The sequence below is a fragment of the Pelobates fuscus genome, unplaced genomic scaffold (genome assembly GCF_036172605.1).
Source record: "Pelobates fuscus isolate aPelFus1 unplaced genomic scaffold, aPelFus1.pri scaffold_77, whole genome shotgun sequence".
NCBI lineage: Eukaryota > Metazoa > Chordata > Amphibia > Anura > Pelobatidae > Pelobates > Pelobates fuscus.
This window is the reverse complement of record NW_026961848.1, coordinates 11,869-27,495: the sequence shown is the minus strand read 5'-3', so window position 1 is coordinate 27,495 and position 15,627 is coordinate 11,869. Positions and strand designations below refer to the sequence as shown.

The 15,627-nt window shown below is 51.5% G+C and overlaps 1 protein-coding gene across 1 annotated transcript; it reads left to right on the top strand.

Annotated features, from left to right (window-relative positions):
- The first annotated feature begins 9,518 nt into the window (after positions 1 to 9,518).
- On the top strand, positions 9,519 to 10,520 carry LOC134584675 (collagen alpha-1(I) chain-like). The gene has a single exon (XM_063440531.1). It carries the CDS (start codon positions 9,519 to 9,521, stop codon positions 10,518 to 10,520), a length of 1,002 nt encoding a protein of 333 aa, XP_063296601.1.
- Positions 10,521 to 15,627: the final 5,107 nt, after the last annotated feature.

Below are 15,627 nucleotides of genomic sequence, written 5' to 3'. Positions count from 1 at the left end.
AGCCAACAGGCTGAGGGCATGGCTCGCGCATTGCGCGTAGGCGCTGCCGTTGACCCTAAAGGCACTATGCGCGAAATGAAGCGCATGATGCACGAGTTGCAAGACATGAACCGGCTACAACTTGCGCTAACTCTAAACCCTGCTGATGAAATAAAGATTCAAGCGCAACTTGACGCAATCCTACGCCGTAGAGAATTGCGCCTCACGCCGTTCATGGAATGGCCCGAGGTTGCTAAGGTTCGTGAGAAGTTGCAGCGTGCCCTTGACAGCGTTAAGGCTCGCGTTACAGCGGTTGTCAATTTCCCTAAAACTGTCGTAGCCAAGGCATCGGCTAAGGCTCGCGCCGTGGCGCAAGCCGTCTGGGATAGTCCAATCTCTATGGCGTTGCGTTCGCCCGTTGCGAGGGCTGTGGCCGCTGCCAAGGTTGCCCGTGAAGCTGCGTCAAAATGGCTGCTGCTGAATCCTATCGTGGCGCAATTGACGGCACACGCGGATCGCCTCATGCCGGTTGTCCGTGCTCAACTGACTAAAGCTAAGACGTATCTCGCCGCAGCACGCAACCTGCTGCAAGCGCGTCTAGGCGCACGCCTGACACCTGCCACGATTGCTAAGGCTGTCGCTAAAGCATCTGTGCAGATCGCCAAGTACACGCTATACATTCCACTAAAGATCGCGTTCAGCGCCGCCAAGGCTCTGGCCGCTCGCGCACGTATCGCCGTGGCGTTCTTGAAGCCGATCATTCAAACAATCTTTGTAAGAGTTAGCGGCCCGTCCATCGTTGCCGCTAAAGCGTTGCTGGCTGGTGTGAATGCTGGCCTGGCTCGTTTCTCCGGTTTCCGCTACGTGTCAAACATCTTGGAAGATATCGGCCGCAAAGTTGGCGACCTTGATGTCAACCTTGGCAAGATTGGTAAACAGTCATTCGCTATCGTCGGTATCGCTAACGCCTTTATTGGCTTGTCTGCCGCGTTGCTTCAACTAGGTACAATGATCGCCCGCGCTGGTGCTGGCATTATCGCGCTGCCTGGCATCATGGGCGGTCTGGCTGTAGGTCTCGGTACAGCGTTCGTCGCGCTGAAAGACTTCAAGAAACAACTACCTGGTGTGGTGGAGAGTTTCAAAGAACTCGCGCCGCTGATTCGTGGCAAATTCTGGAAAGAATTTAAGCAACCTATGCAGCAATTGGCAGATTCGATTCTGCCTAAACTGCGTACAGGATTCGCCGCTACAGGCACCGCTACAGGTAAATGGTTCGCCGTATTCGCTGACGGCTTTAAAGCGAACCTGGTTCCGCGTCTCGCAACCATGTTCGATAAACTCAATGAATCCATTAGGCGTGGACATGGTGCTGCTACTGCTATCACTAAGAGCATTGGCGTACTTGGCACTGTTGGCACAAATCAACTGCCGCGCCTGTCGGACTGGTGGACTCGCATTAACGAGCGGTTCGCTCGCTGGCTTGAACTTAACGAGGCTAACGGCAATATCCAAAAATGGATAGACACAGCCGTTAAAGAACTTTACAACCTAGCGTCAATTCTCTCTAGCGTTGGCTCGATCTTTAAGAGCATGGCTAAAGCTGCGTCTGATGCTGGCTACACGACTGAGCGTTTAACAGCAGTGTTTAAGAGCGCCGCTGACATCATGGCATCACCTAACGTTCAAGGCATCATGCGGAACCTGTTCGCTGGTGCGCGTGAGTCTAGCGATAATTTCCGCAAAGAATTAGAGGGCGTTAGTGGTCACCTGCTGACCCTTACTGAAACGTTCCGTAAAGTTCAAGGCATTGTGGGTACAGGGCTTGGCTCTGTATTTAATGATGTGCTGAGTTCGCTGGCTGGCTCCGAGTCCTTTAACAAGGGCATCGTAGATATGTTCCAAGGTTTCACGAATGGTTTCGCGGAACTAGGCGACAATCTTGGCCCTATCGTTAATCTGATTGGCGAGAAACTTTCTCTCATTGGTTCAATGGCAGAGAATTTTATCCCCCTAATCGGTGACATTTTCCGCGAACTTGAACCTGGTTTAATGGCTGTCGCTAAAGCGATTGAGCCGCTTATCCCATTGTTCGCAGATTTGCTGGGCGACGCGATTAAAACGCTTGGCCCTATCATTAGCGATTTGCTTGTAGACCTAGCGCCTTTGGCGGGCGATTTGTTCGCTGGCATTGGTGATGTCTTGAAGCAACTATTGCCGCCACTGAGCGAAATTCTTAAAGCGATTGCGCCTGTGATTGTGGCGTTCGCTAAAGGGCTTGGCCCTATCCTGAGCGATATGGTGAAAACCCTATTGCCGCCTTTCGTTAAATTCCTTGAAGGCATGGCTCCGATAATTAGTTCTGTCGGCTCCACTTTATCGACTCTGCTTCTATCTGCTTTGAAGCAACTTATGCCATTCCTGGGAACTCTGGTTAAAGCATTGTTGCCCGTGCTCGAACAGGTCTTTAAAGCGATAGAGCCTGTCCTGCCTGTGCTTGGTCAAGCCTTTATCGTATTGGCGCAAGCCGTGGGGCAAATGATTGTCGCGCTGGCTCCTTTCATCGGTCAATTGGTTGAAGCGCTCGCGCCCCTTTTGCCGATTATCGTTGTCGCGTTTACGCAATTGCTTGAAGCGTTATTCCCGCTAATCCCCGCGATACTCGAAATCGTGATTGCGCTTGCACCTTTTGTCGGTCAATTGATCGAAAAACTGGTGCCCATAATTACGTTAATCATTGACGAATTGTTGCCGCCTTTCATTGATTTCTTGATGCAACTCGTGCCCGTAATCTTTGACGTGATCGACGCATTGTTGCCGCTGGTTCAAAATCTGGTGGAAGAACTTGTTCCCATCATAAAGGTTATGATCGAAAAATGGTGGCCTTTACTGCTTAAGATTTTCCAAGAAGTTTGGGACATTGTTAAGAAATACGTGATCCCTGCCGTTCAGTGGATTATCGACATTATGGGCAAGACTTTAAAGCCCGCGCTTGAAGAGGCGATTAAAGTTGTCGAAAAAGTTTGGGACGGAATCAAAAAAGCATTCGACGGTGCTGCGCGGGCAATCGCCGGGATAATCGAAACCTTTGTCGGTATCTTCACTGGCGATTGGGAACGCGCCCGTAAAGGCGTTGAAGAAACTGTCGCTGGTTTGTGGGACACCGTGCAGGGCCTTTTCGAGGGCGCTGTTCACGCTATCGGCGGCGCGATAACCACTATCCTTTCCGCTATCGGCGGGCCGTTTAATAACTTTAGTCTCGCTAATCAAGCGCGACGGATTATTGACGGATTCATTGGCGGCATTCGCGGCGCGTTTGATCGTGTGCGCAGCGTATTCTCCACGCTGACCGACATGATTCCCGATTGGAAAGGCCCGGCTAAACGTGACGCAAAGTTGCTCACTAATGCGGGCGAACTGATCATGAATAGTTTGGTCAACGGTTTCCAAAACAAGATGGGTGACGTTAAAGATTCTCTACTTAACGTGACTGATCTTATTGACACCGAAATGACTGATGCAATGCGCGACCGCAGTAGTTCACTGCAATTCGCTGCATCGGCTCGCGTGGACGCGGCTGGTGAATATCTTGCCGCTAACTCTGCCACACCTAACGGTCGTGGCATAACGGTGAATCAGACAATTAATAATCCTGTTCGAGAAACAGATGCTAAAGCGCTTGACCGTGGCCTAGCAACGGCATCGGCTCTCGGACTATAACGAAAGATTTGATTTGGACGTTACCTATGCAATTGACGGCATAGGTCTGGACGATGTAGCGGGGCGTTGGGCAATGGCTAGTGATAACCACTATGTTCAAGGCGCAATTCCCCGCTTCATTGCCACACCTAATGTTGACAGTAGCGGCGCTACAATCTATTCGCCTAAACAATACGAGGCCGCAGAAATCGCTCTGCGAATTGCTGTCACTGATGTAAATGCAGACGGCAAAACTTATGGTGGCTACAATGCGTTGAACCGCAATATCAATTACCTTAAAGGCTTGCTGGCTAGTGGTAAGAATATTCAACGCACGCAAGGTGGCGTGGTTACGCAAACCTCATACACGGTGTCTAGCAATATCGTCGTTGAGGGAAATTTCGAGGATGCCGCTTTTATTACCGTGACAATGACTCTGCCCGAGGGAATTTGGTTTGCGCGTACCATGAGTTACGGCTCGCAACTTACGCTAAATGATTCCGCTATGGTTTATCGCATTGCGTCCGGTGACTTGCTGGCCGCGAATGCGCCTAGTGATGATTTTGAAGCAATGATTATCGGCCCTATTTCTTCCATTACTTTCACGTCACTTAACGGTCAAGTGTTGACATACAGCGCTGGTGTTCCCGCTGGGGCAACTCTGACTATCAATATGCCTGACTATCGCCTGACTCAAACTAGCGGCCCTGTTTTCCCTGGTGCCCTTAATTCTGGCGTTGGTGGTTTCACCGTTGAACCGACGATGGGTAATGCTAATAATCCTGCATCGAATGGTGTTTACCAGGTGACCATTAAAGCAACTGGTACGGCTGGAACTTCGCAGATTCATTGCGGCATTAGAAAGGCGTGGCTGTAATGGCTGACATACAACCATTCGCAGTGCGTGTAGTTATCTACGCACCTAACAGTGAACGTCTTGAAGTGTTGCGTGAGGCTGATGAAATTGAGTTCAACGACTCGTTCAATGAAGTCACTGCGCTAAAGTTTTCTTACCCTATCGGCGGGCCGCAAGAACATCTGCTTAAAGGCTATTTCGAGGCCGCGATAGAGACCACGATTGATTCTGGCTTAACGTGGCAAGAGCCGCCTAACGGTCGTTTCTTGTCTATGAGTTCGCAGTCAGATAATGCCATTCTTGGCGCTCGCTGTACTTACACCTGCACTGGCTATGCCTGGCTGATTGCTGGGGCAATCGTTGAGCCTGTCGCTAGTTTGCTGAATACCGCTAAAGATATTGAGTTCAAGAACGCATTCGCTGGCGCAATCCTGCATCGGCTGTTCACTGAATCTAAAGCACAGCAATCGCTGCCTGGTCTTGATTTATCGTTCACACCAACGACAGATAGCGCTGGCACTCCGTGGGGCGCTGGCACGAAACTTAGTGCCTCATATAAGCCTGGTACGCCGCTTGATGGTGTGCTTCAAGATTTCGCAGAGCAGGGCTTACTGTCGTGGCGTATGCGTGGCAGGACGCTTGATGTGTTTCAAGTGGGTGCTGCATCGTCTCCAACGAAACTGAGTAGCAATCTGCTACAGAATCCTGGTTTCGAGGGCGACACGGTTTCGCCCGCGTATGCGTCTGGTGGCACAGTGTCGCTAGTTAAATCGGATCGCTACATGGGTACGTCATGCGCTGCCTTGAAGAGCGGCCCGAATGCTACTAGCACGGCACTGTTCATGCGTGGCGTGACGCGGATTGATGCTACGGCTGGTGACTCGTTTTTCTACAGCGCTTACTATCGGCTGCTAGAAGGTAAAGCCACGGCGGTTCGTTTGCAGGTGTATCAGTATGCCGCTGATGGGACTTACCTTAGTAGCATAATCCCTGCCGCTGGCATTAAGTCACCTCCATCTAAAACGTGGTCACCGATGCTGGCAGATGTTGATATCACAGACTCGCGTGTCGCTTATATCGTGCCCGCTGTATCGTTTTTAACGGCAAGCACCGACACGGCGACAATCTATTTCGATGACGTGAAGTTTATTCGCAAAACCGGGTCTGGCTCGCTGGGCGTGGACGGCCCAATGAATCGAAATCGCACAGGCGACGCGAATTTGCGTCTCGGTGTTGAAATCAATTCGTTGGAAAACACGACCACAACGGCTGGTGTAATTAATCGCGTATTAGTCCGAGCCGATAAAGGCAATTTTTTCACTGACACGAATTTGAATGCGCCTGCCCCGTGGGGTCGCATTGTTCGACCTGTCGATGGTAACGGAATTCGTGATGCTGAGAGCGCAAGAGTCATTTCACAGGGCACACTGCAAGGCGCTGCCGCCGAGGTTGTGCAACTTACTCGCGCTCTGACGTTCCCTAAAGCGAAGCTGTGGCCTTGGCGTGACTATGAGGTTGGCGATTGGGTAACGGTTCCTGGTCGTGACGCTAAACCTAGTGACGCTCGCGTGAGGGGCATAAGCATCTCGCAGCAACGCTTAAACGTGTCAGGCCACTTGACACTTGGCGATAGGTATAGCGAAGCGGGAATTGTTTTTCAACGTCGCCTACGCAAACTAACGGCTGGTGCCGCTGGCACTGGTGCTGGCCCTGGGCCGTCAAGCGCTGCGCCTGATGTGCCGCTCGATAATCGCGTGCCTGCTACACCTGCTGCGCCGCGTCTAACGACTGACATCATTATCGGCCCACGCGAGACAACTGCGTCAATCATCGTCGGACTCACTGCTGTAACGACAGATGTTGACGGCGAAGATATGGCGGTCGATACCTACGAACTGTGGGGTGGCGTGACCGGCCCGCCTGGTACAAAGATTGGCGAAGTTCAAGGCTCTAGCCTGACTTACACCATGATCGGCTTAGAGCCTGGCAGAAATTACACGGTTGCCGTTGTCGCTCGCGGCTCTGGTGGCAAACGTTCTGCCATGTCTGGACTATCAAGCATTGATGCTGTCAAAGATTTAGTTCCACCACAGAAGCCGTCCATGCCGACGCTCTCAACGTATCTGGGCACTGTCAAAGTCGGTTTCGACGGCATGGGTGAAGATGCCAAGCGTATGCCTGATGACTGGGCAACGACAGAGGTTCAACGCGCCCCTAGTATCACGTCAACTACATGGGTAAAAGTTGGCATGATTGGCGCTTACGCCGACTCGCTGGGCTACATCATTGACGATGGTCTCAAAGAGGGAACCGCGCCTGCCTACAGGCTCATTGCGATAGACCGTACAGGCAACCGTTCTGCCGCGTCCGAGCCGAACACCATCACCGTTACAGGTGTAATGTCTGACCCTGCTATTAAAGCTGCGTTCGATAAAGTGGGCGCTGAAACAGTCGCAGTGAGCGATAGCGTCAAAGGTTTAAACAAGACATTCTGGGCTGCTAACCCGCCTGTTTCTACGGCTGAGCGCACGCTTGCATCGGGCGATACGTGGCATAAAACAACTGTCGTTAATGGCCGCGTTGAGGCTGAGGTTTACTACTATGACGGCTCTAAATGGGTGACCACAGTTGAACGTGCCGCGTCCCTTTTAGAGTCCACCAAGCCTGACCAATGGGGTGCGCTATCGTCGCCACCTGTCCAAGGTTTAACGTCTAACCGTATCCCCATCGGCTCGACCTACCAGGATTCAACCCGCGACAACATCACGAGAATCTACAACGGTTCAACGTGGGTAGATATGGCTTTAGGTAGTCAAGCAATTGGCACGTTGACTACACAGAATTTTGCTTCTAATTCTATTAGCGGTGAAATCATTAAAGCCGGGACGCTCGTTGTTGGCGACACGACAGAGTTTGTTCCTAACCCTGATTTCACTATTAGATCATTCCCCGCGAATGGCTCTGATGTGAGTCATTACAATGCCCGCGAGGGTGTTGCCTTGCGTAATGCTGGTTCGTCCACGTATCCGCCGTTTACGGGCGAATGGATGATGATTACGCCGTTCACGCCGTCTACTTTCTCTACGGTTATTGCCTGGTGTAACGATGACCCTAACACTATTGCTGCTAAGAATGGTTCCTATCCGTGGGCGAACTCTGCTGTTAAACGCGGCGACGTTCTTAACGGTAAGTTCTATGCTCACGGCTGGTCGGGATCGTCTGTTGGTTTAGGTGTTCATGGTCGTATTTTCATCTACTCTAAGAATGGCACGTTCCTAGAACAAATTGCTGGCGCTGCCCCTCCACTTGGTGCGGCTGGTGATTGGAAAGAATACACTGTAAACGGAACGGTGTCTCACAAAGACGCTGCCTATGCAGTGCTTGGCGTGTCAAAAAATGCGACTACTCTGAGTGGACAATTCGCAGTGTGTGCTCCATCGTTGCGCCGTGGAAGTATTACGGTCATTGAAGATGGTTCAATCACTACGCAGAAGATTAGTGCGGCTGGCCTTGACGCGAATGTCATTAACGCTGCTACTGTTTCTGCTGCTGCTGCTAAATTCTCTGCCTTATGGTCTAACTCTGCGTTTCTAGGCAACCTTAACGTTTCTGGTACCGCTATCGCTAATGCGTTGAACGCTAAAACCATTAACTCGGTTACCATTAATACGGCTAACATTAACACGACAAGCAATACCCCTAACACTGGTTATCTTCGTATCCGCAAAACCGGGCAAGCCGGGTTCGTTCAAACGGATTTGAACGGCCACCACATCGTTGCGAATGAGTCTACCAATCAGCGTTGGGTAACTATTGACTCTGGCTCTGGTGCGATCTATTTCGATACGAACCTGCCGCCTGGTGGTGAGCAGATCACTTACGATGCCGCCAAGATCACGGGTCGTGGTGGCAACCTGCTATTCAGCACGGCGCAAGGCACGGGGGCTTTTTCGTCCCTCACGCTGCAACGTGGCACTGCAACGTTGAGCGCTACGGGGCTTGTTAACGTTGGCGCTGCTGGCGGTGGCTCATTCCGATCCGGGCCGAACGGTGGCGACACGCGAATTTACAGCACAATGGAGAACGTTGGACAGTGCTGGGTTCAATTTGCGCGTGACCGTGTAAACATTAATGGCGGTGGCTTAGATGCTCGCGGCCCTATTACGGGAACGTCTAAGAGTTTTAATATTGAGCACCCAACGCCTGAGAAACGTGAGCAAGGTATGCGGCTGCATCACGGCTGCACAGAATCTCCAACGAGCGGTGTTGAATACTGGGGAACATTCCAAACTGTTGACGGCTTGGCTGTTGTTGAAATGCCGCCATATTTCGCTGACCTGGTTCGAGACGATTTGCCTATTGCGGCTCTAGTTACGGCTGAGGAGTTAACGCAAATTGGCTACAGGTGGATTGATAAATCCACTCTCGAAATAAAGTCAACTGTAGACACGTCCGGCTCATGGCTGGTTAAAGGCTCACGTAGCACGCCTGAGAATCCTTTCGCTAAACTGCCGAACGAATACACGCTAGATCAATATACACAAGTCACAGAAGAGGCTTTAGATGAACGAGTACCACCAGTACAATAAAGACGCAGTTATTGAAGGACTGCTACAGCGCATAGCCGTACTTACGCATGAGAACGCGATCTATCAATCACTGCTACAGGGTAGTGCAGATAGTGACGCTCCTTTAGGTGAAGAAAATGCTGACTAATGTCTGTAGAATCTCTCGCCGTGATCGTGCCCCTTGCGTTAGCGGTGTTGGGTGCGATAGGTGCGGCTGTGCGTTGGTGGCTACAGCGCTGCGATTCACGGGAGTCTACTGTGATCGAACTTTATAAACGCGCCGCAGAAGAGGCTAAAGAAGAGGCCGATTTAGCGAACCGTAGATATGAGGCTGTGCGCACAACGGCTGACCGTTGGCGTATTCAATTAGTTAAAGCAGGGATTGAGCCTGTGCCAGAAGATTACGAGGTGGAAGATAGATGACTTCCACTAAAACGTTAGAACTCGCGGATCAGAAACATACTGAATCAGTGAAGCATACGTCGCGTATGCGTCTCGCTGTTGCGATTCTGATTGTGCTGTTGTGCGCTGGCATTATTATCACTGGTTTAGCCTTGTTTAATTCTTATCGCAATTCTGCAAAACTGGATTCCCTAAACCTGGCTTATGAGCAACGCGCTACCGTTGCCGCCGATCAGACGATTACTCTCGCTGAACAAATCCGTCAAGCGTGTTCCGATAAGGCTCTCGCCAATTCGTCTCTATGTGCTAAAGCGGCTGAGGCGCAAGAAGCTGCAACGTCCCTAAAGACCGCTTCACCGATTGCCCCGCTGCCTGGCCGTGACGGCGTTGACGGTAAAGATGGTGCGAGAGGTTTACAGGGTGTGCCTGGTGTGCCTGGTAAAGATTCCACGGTTCCTGGCCCTGTTGGCCCTAGCGGCTTGCCTGGCAAAGATGGTTCGCCTGGCCCTGCTGGTGTTCCTGGTAAAGATGGTCTAGACGGTAAAGATGGGTCTAGCGGCGTTGACGGCCTAAACGGAACTAGCGGGTCTGACTCAACGGTTCCCGGCCCTGCTGGTGTCCCTGGCAAAGACGGCCTCAACGGTTTGAACGGCAAAGACTCTACCGTCCCTGGCCCTGCTGGTGCGCCTGGTAAAGACGGGGTAAACGGAACCAACGGCGTTGACGGTGCGCCTGGCCCTGTCGGCCCTAGTGGCCCTGCTGGCCCTGCTGGTGAACCTGGCTTACCTGGTGCTGATTCAACCGTGCCTGGCCCTGCTGGTGCGCCTGGCCCTGCTGGTGAGCCGGGTCGCGGCATTACGTCTATCGAATGTGACGCTGATGGAACATGGGTGATCACTTATACGGACGGTACGCAATCGCAAACGCCTGGCCCTTGTCGCGTCGTTGAGCCACCCCCACCAACGCCTACGCCTGATCCAACACCAGCACCAACTACTACCACACCTACCACACCTTAAAGGGGTGACTCTATGGCTCGAATGCCTGGTGCTAAATGGGCACCAATTTCAGTAAACTACAGCGTTGGCGGCATGAACTCGCGGCTGGTTGTCGTACATATTATGGCCGGCTATCTAAACGGCAGTGACTCTTGGTTTCGTAATCCGAAGTCCCGCGCTTCAAGCCATTTCGGTACAGGCAAAGATGGTCGCTTGACGCAATGGATTGATACGAAAGATAGGTCATGGGCGCAAGGCTCTGGCAACGGTTTCTCGATAAGCATTGAGAATGAGGGGTTCGGCGGCGACCGCTTGACCGATGCTCAACTAGATCGTAACGCCGAAATTTTGGCGTGGTGTCATATCACGCACGCGATACCTTTGCAACTCGCTACCAGTATTGGTGGTGAGGGCTTGGCTTACCATGCGCTCGGTGGCAAAACGTGGGGTGGGCATTACTCATGCCCTGGCAAGAATATTGTGGCGCAACTGCCTGAGATTGTGCGCCGCGCCAAACTTATTGTTGATGACGCGCCGATCAAGTCCAGGGCCACAACTGGCACGATGGACAGCACTATAACAAACACAAACACAAACGTTAAGGAAGATTTTCTTATGGCACTCGCTCCACAGGAACAACGCGATTTGTTCAACCGCATTTTTGGAATGCTCACTCAGCGCTATCGCAAGGCCGGGTCTGCTACCCCTGTCGCCCCGAACGTTGCAGGCGCTACGCCGTGTCGCGTACTCGATGACCTTGACGGGGAATTTATCGTACAGAAACTTGACGCGCTCTCGAAGCAGGTTGCTGCGCTCGATGCCAGGGTGGGTAAGTAGTGCTCGAAAAGATTGCTCCATACAACAAAACTGTTACAGTGATTGTCGGCATGATTGTAAGCATCTTGACTAGCCCTGACATCGTGCCGTTGCTGCCGGAATCTGTGGCCGTGTACGTGACACCGCTGATTGCGATCTTGACAATTATCGGAGTCTACGCCGTGCCCAACAAAATGCCGGCTAACTCTGAACCTGACTCGCCGCTTGACTCTGCATGAGACGCACGCTACTCTGGTGACATGTTCCCCGCGCAAGCGGGGGTGACCCGTTGGCAGTTTGAATGTTAGTGTGTCAAGAGCATAATGTTCCCCGCGCAAGCGGGGGTTTAAACAGGCCCTCACCTTGATCGGTGGGGGCCTGTTTTGTATGATAGTGCCTGGCCTCCATCTTGTGCGGGGTCTACCGCTGGCCAATCCGGTTACTCAGATAGTGACCAAACAATAATGCCCCATTGCTTAATTGCAGTGGGGCATTATTTTTATTCTCAAATCATTTATGTTTCAAGTTTTGTTCGACCCACGCTTCACGTAGCCTGGCCCGTCGCGGCTCTATTCCCTCACGCCGATCTGCTGCATCTAGTTTCGACATGAGTAACTTGAATTGATCTTCATCGTATGGGTGAGCGAGCGGCCCTACTAAGGCTCGTACCCTGCCACTCGTTAAACCCATTTCGGTATAATCTATGCTGCCCCATGTCATGAATGATTGCGCCGACAGGTGACGCTCACAGAGTATCGCCTCTGCCGCTGTAGCCCCGTCAACACTGACCGTCACTGTCTTGCAGGCTCCACCATGCACGCCTGGTGCGCTGCATATAATTTCTTCATTCTCCATGTTAAGTATTATGACACAGTTACACGCTAGTGTGTAGTAGAACTATTGCCACTATTTAACCTGCCGCTATGCGTTTCCCCTTGACGGTTGGCTGTGGCGTGCTTACCCTAGTTTTATGGAAAAAACATTTGTGCCACGAAAAATAAAGGATACCGAATGGGTGAAGCAACTTATTCGTGACGGTGAAACCTACGCCGAGATTGCGCGACTGCATGAAGAACGTTTCGGCGTGGCTATAACTCGTTCCGGTATCGAACATTTCGCCCGTAGCGCTGGCTTGAAGCAACGTCGCCCGCAAGCAACGTTCGATGTGTTGCCTTACGTGTATGCTCCCGCGCATTCGTCTATCCGTACAGCGAGCATGACTTACGTGTGGGCGAACCTACAGGGCGGGCAAGAAGTTGATGCCATGAGGCTGAGCGAGTTTCACACTTGGAACTCTTACCGAGTACAGAACGATCTGGTTCTGCACTATGACCCGCGAGTCGATGGTGGGTTCATTGCCGTGAAGCGTCGCCCTGGCCGCGATCATGGCCTGTTCCGCGATCTGGATTAAAGAAGTTTGCCGCAGGTGGTTGCGGCGCTTCTTTTGCCCATGTACTCTACACATGTCGCAGTAAACGACCAGCGCCGATGCTGGCTAACATGAATGGGGAAACATGGCTACCTGGATTTTCGACAAACTAACGCAATCACTTTGCATTAATCTCACGTATGAAGAAGCGAACGACACAGAGGTGGTCGAACATACGTTCGATAACGCTACAGCACTAGGCTATGAGCCGCTACCCTATGATGTGGGGTACTCGGAATTTGAGACGCACGTTTCGCACGAATTTAAGCGGGTGACCGCCGATGCCGTTCAAGCGTCCTGAACCACCCAAACCTTTACCTGCTGTCGTTGAAGCACCCGAGCGCATTTCTTACAGTCAAGCGTCAACGTTTGCCCGATGTTCGATGCAATGGTATGGCGAGTATGCTCTCAAAATGCGCGGCGCTCCATCGTGGGCTGCGATTGGCGGCAAGGCTGTCCACACCGCGACAGAGTATGCAGACGCTCGTGATGCTGAGGTGTATCTGACGGACACGCTCGAACGGTTTCTAGCAGAAGAGACTGCGATCATTGAGCGAACGTGGCCGTCAATCCTTGAAGATGCTCTACAGGACGAACTGCGCCGTGAATCCAAGTGGACTGAGGAAGATGTCAGTATCGGTGCGAAGAAGCATGATAAAGACTGGTGGCTTAAGAATGGCCCTGGCATGGTTCTGCGCTACCGTCGCTGGCGTTACGAGAATCAAGACGTACAACTCATGCGCAACAACAAGGACGATACGCCGTGGATTGAACGTAAAGTCAGTATCCCTATGGCTGGTGTCCCGTTCGTTGGTTTCATTGACCGCGTGTTCGTGAACCATATGACGCAAGAAATCGTCATTGCCGATATTAAATCCGGCTCCAAGCCTAGCGATTCCGGGCAACTTGTCGCCTATGCGATACAGATACAGGAAGATGCCGACATTCTGGCCCTGCTCGAACGAGGGTATGTCTTGAAAGGTTTGTACCTTTTGGTTGGTTTCGTAACCAAGGAACAGGTGACAGAGCATGTCGTGGATTTCTTTGACTTCAATCTCGATGCCGCTGAGAAACGTTTCCGCAAGATTGCGACCGCGCTCATGGCTGGTGATTTCTTTGAGTCGCCCAACATGCTGTGCGGCTCATGCGCTATCCGTGACTACTGTTCGTCACAACCGGGCGGTGGCTTGGAACATCTCGTGCCTGACAAGATCACGGTGGTACCGCGTTCTATTCGTTAAATCTTGCTAGGTTACTTGACACTTACAGACAGTCATGTAACCATTACTTACACACACACAAGGAGGGAAACCGCATGTCACAAGACAATCCGTTTGACTGGTCTAAAGATACCGTTGCGTCGGCAACGTTTGGTTCGTCGCATACGACGCTAACCATTCATGCTTCAAGCCATGAACGTTTGAAAGATCGGATACTCGATGCTCTCGAAATTCGGTCGCCACGCACAGAGAAACTGTCGCTACTCGCCACCATTGCGGCTGGTGCTGATGCCTACACCGCAATGATGAATGTCGCTGAGACGTTCGACGTGGACGTGCTGCTGGAAAAGGTCACGGAACCTGAGCCGGAACCTGAGCCAGAGCCAGAGGCTAAGCCTAAGCCTGTCGTAAAAACCCGGACTACTCGCTCTAGGGCTGCGAAAAAAGAGCCGGTGGAACAATTACCCACTGAGCCTGAAAAGTCAGCGCTAGGGTCGAACCTACCTGTAAATATCGCCGCTTGTGAGTCTAAGGCAGAACTCATGGAACTATATAAAACTTTGACGGCAGACGGAACAACGCTGGATAAGGAAACGCTCGCCCTATTTACGGCTCGCAAAGCCGCAGTAACTAAGTAAGGATAATTTAATATGGCATTTAATCGTGAATCATACGTTGAAGCAGACGGCAACGGCGGTTCAAGTGAACTGTGGGGGCCGAAAAAATATGACGGTCGCCCTGTAGCAATTCTTTTTGAGCCGTACTCATATCGCACAACCACTATGAGTGGTAAGCCTCTAGAAGTCGTTGACACTAGCGTCACCGTGTTTGAGACACAGGCAGAACTTGATGCTAAGGCTCCTACTGCTGCATTGTATGGAACAGTTGCTCACCCTGGCACGGTTGCAGCGCTAAAGGCTGCTGGTGAGTCTGGTAACGAATATCCTCACACGATTATTCGACACAAGAAATCAACCACGCAGAAAGGCACGGCATTTTTCGCTAACTCTGTGGGTTTCGATATTGCCGAACTGGTTGCCGATTATGCAGAGGCGCGTGACGCTGGGAAACTTCCTAAAGGCGTGCCAGGTGTTAAGCCGCGTCCGTGGATTGGCGAAATCGCTTCAAGTGACGGCCCTGCTGAGGCTGATGAAGATCAAGACGATGAAGAGCCATTCTAAATAAATGAGGCATCCATCTCACTCAATCATTTCGCGTGAGTCAGATGCCCCACTATTGCCCGAAGTGCCTGCATTTCAACCTTTATATGACTGGGGCGTAAATCTACGTCGCGGACAATTAATAATGATTGCAGGCGCTTCGGGTTCCATGAAATCTATGACAGCCATTAACTTGGCTTTAGGCATGAATGTTCCGACATTGTATTTTAGTGCAGACATGTCAGAACATACAGCGTCTAGGCGCGTAGCGCAGAATCTTATGGGAATGACGGCGGCTGAGATTGAATCTAATTTATGCTCACCGCCACTCGCTGCCAGAATCTTTGAGAAACTACGTGACTCGCAAGTATATTTCGCGTTTGATAATCCGATACGTGAAAAAACTATACGTGAAGAACTAGGCGCATGGGTGATGCTGCATAATCGTTACCCTGAAATTATTGTCATAGATAACCTTATGGATATGGACGGGGCGCAAAGCG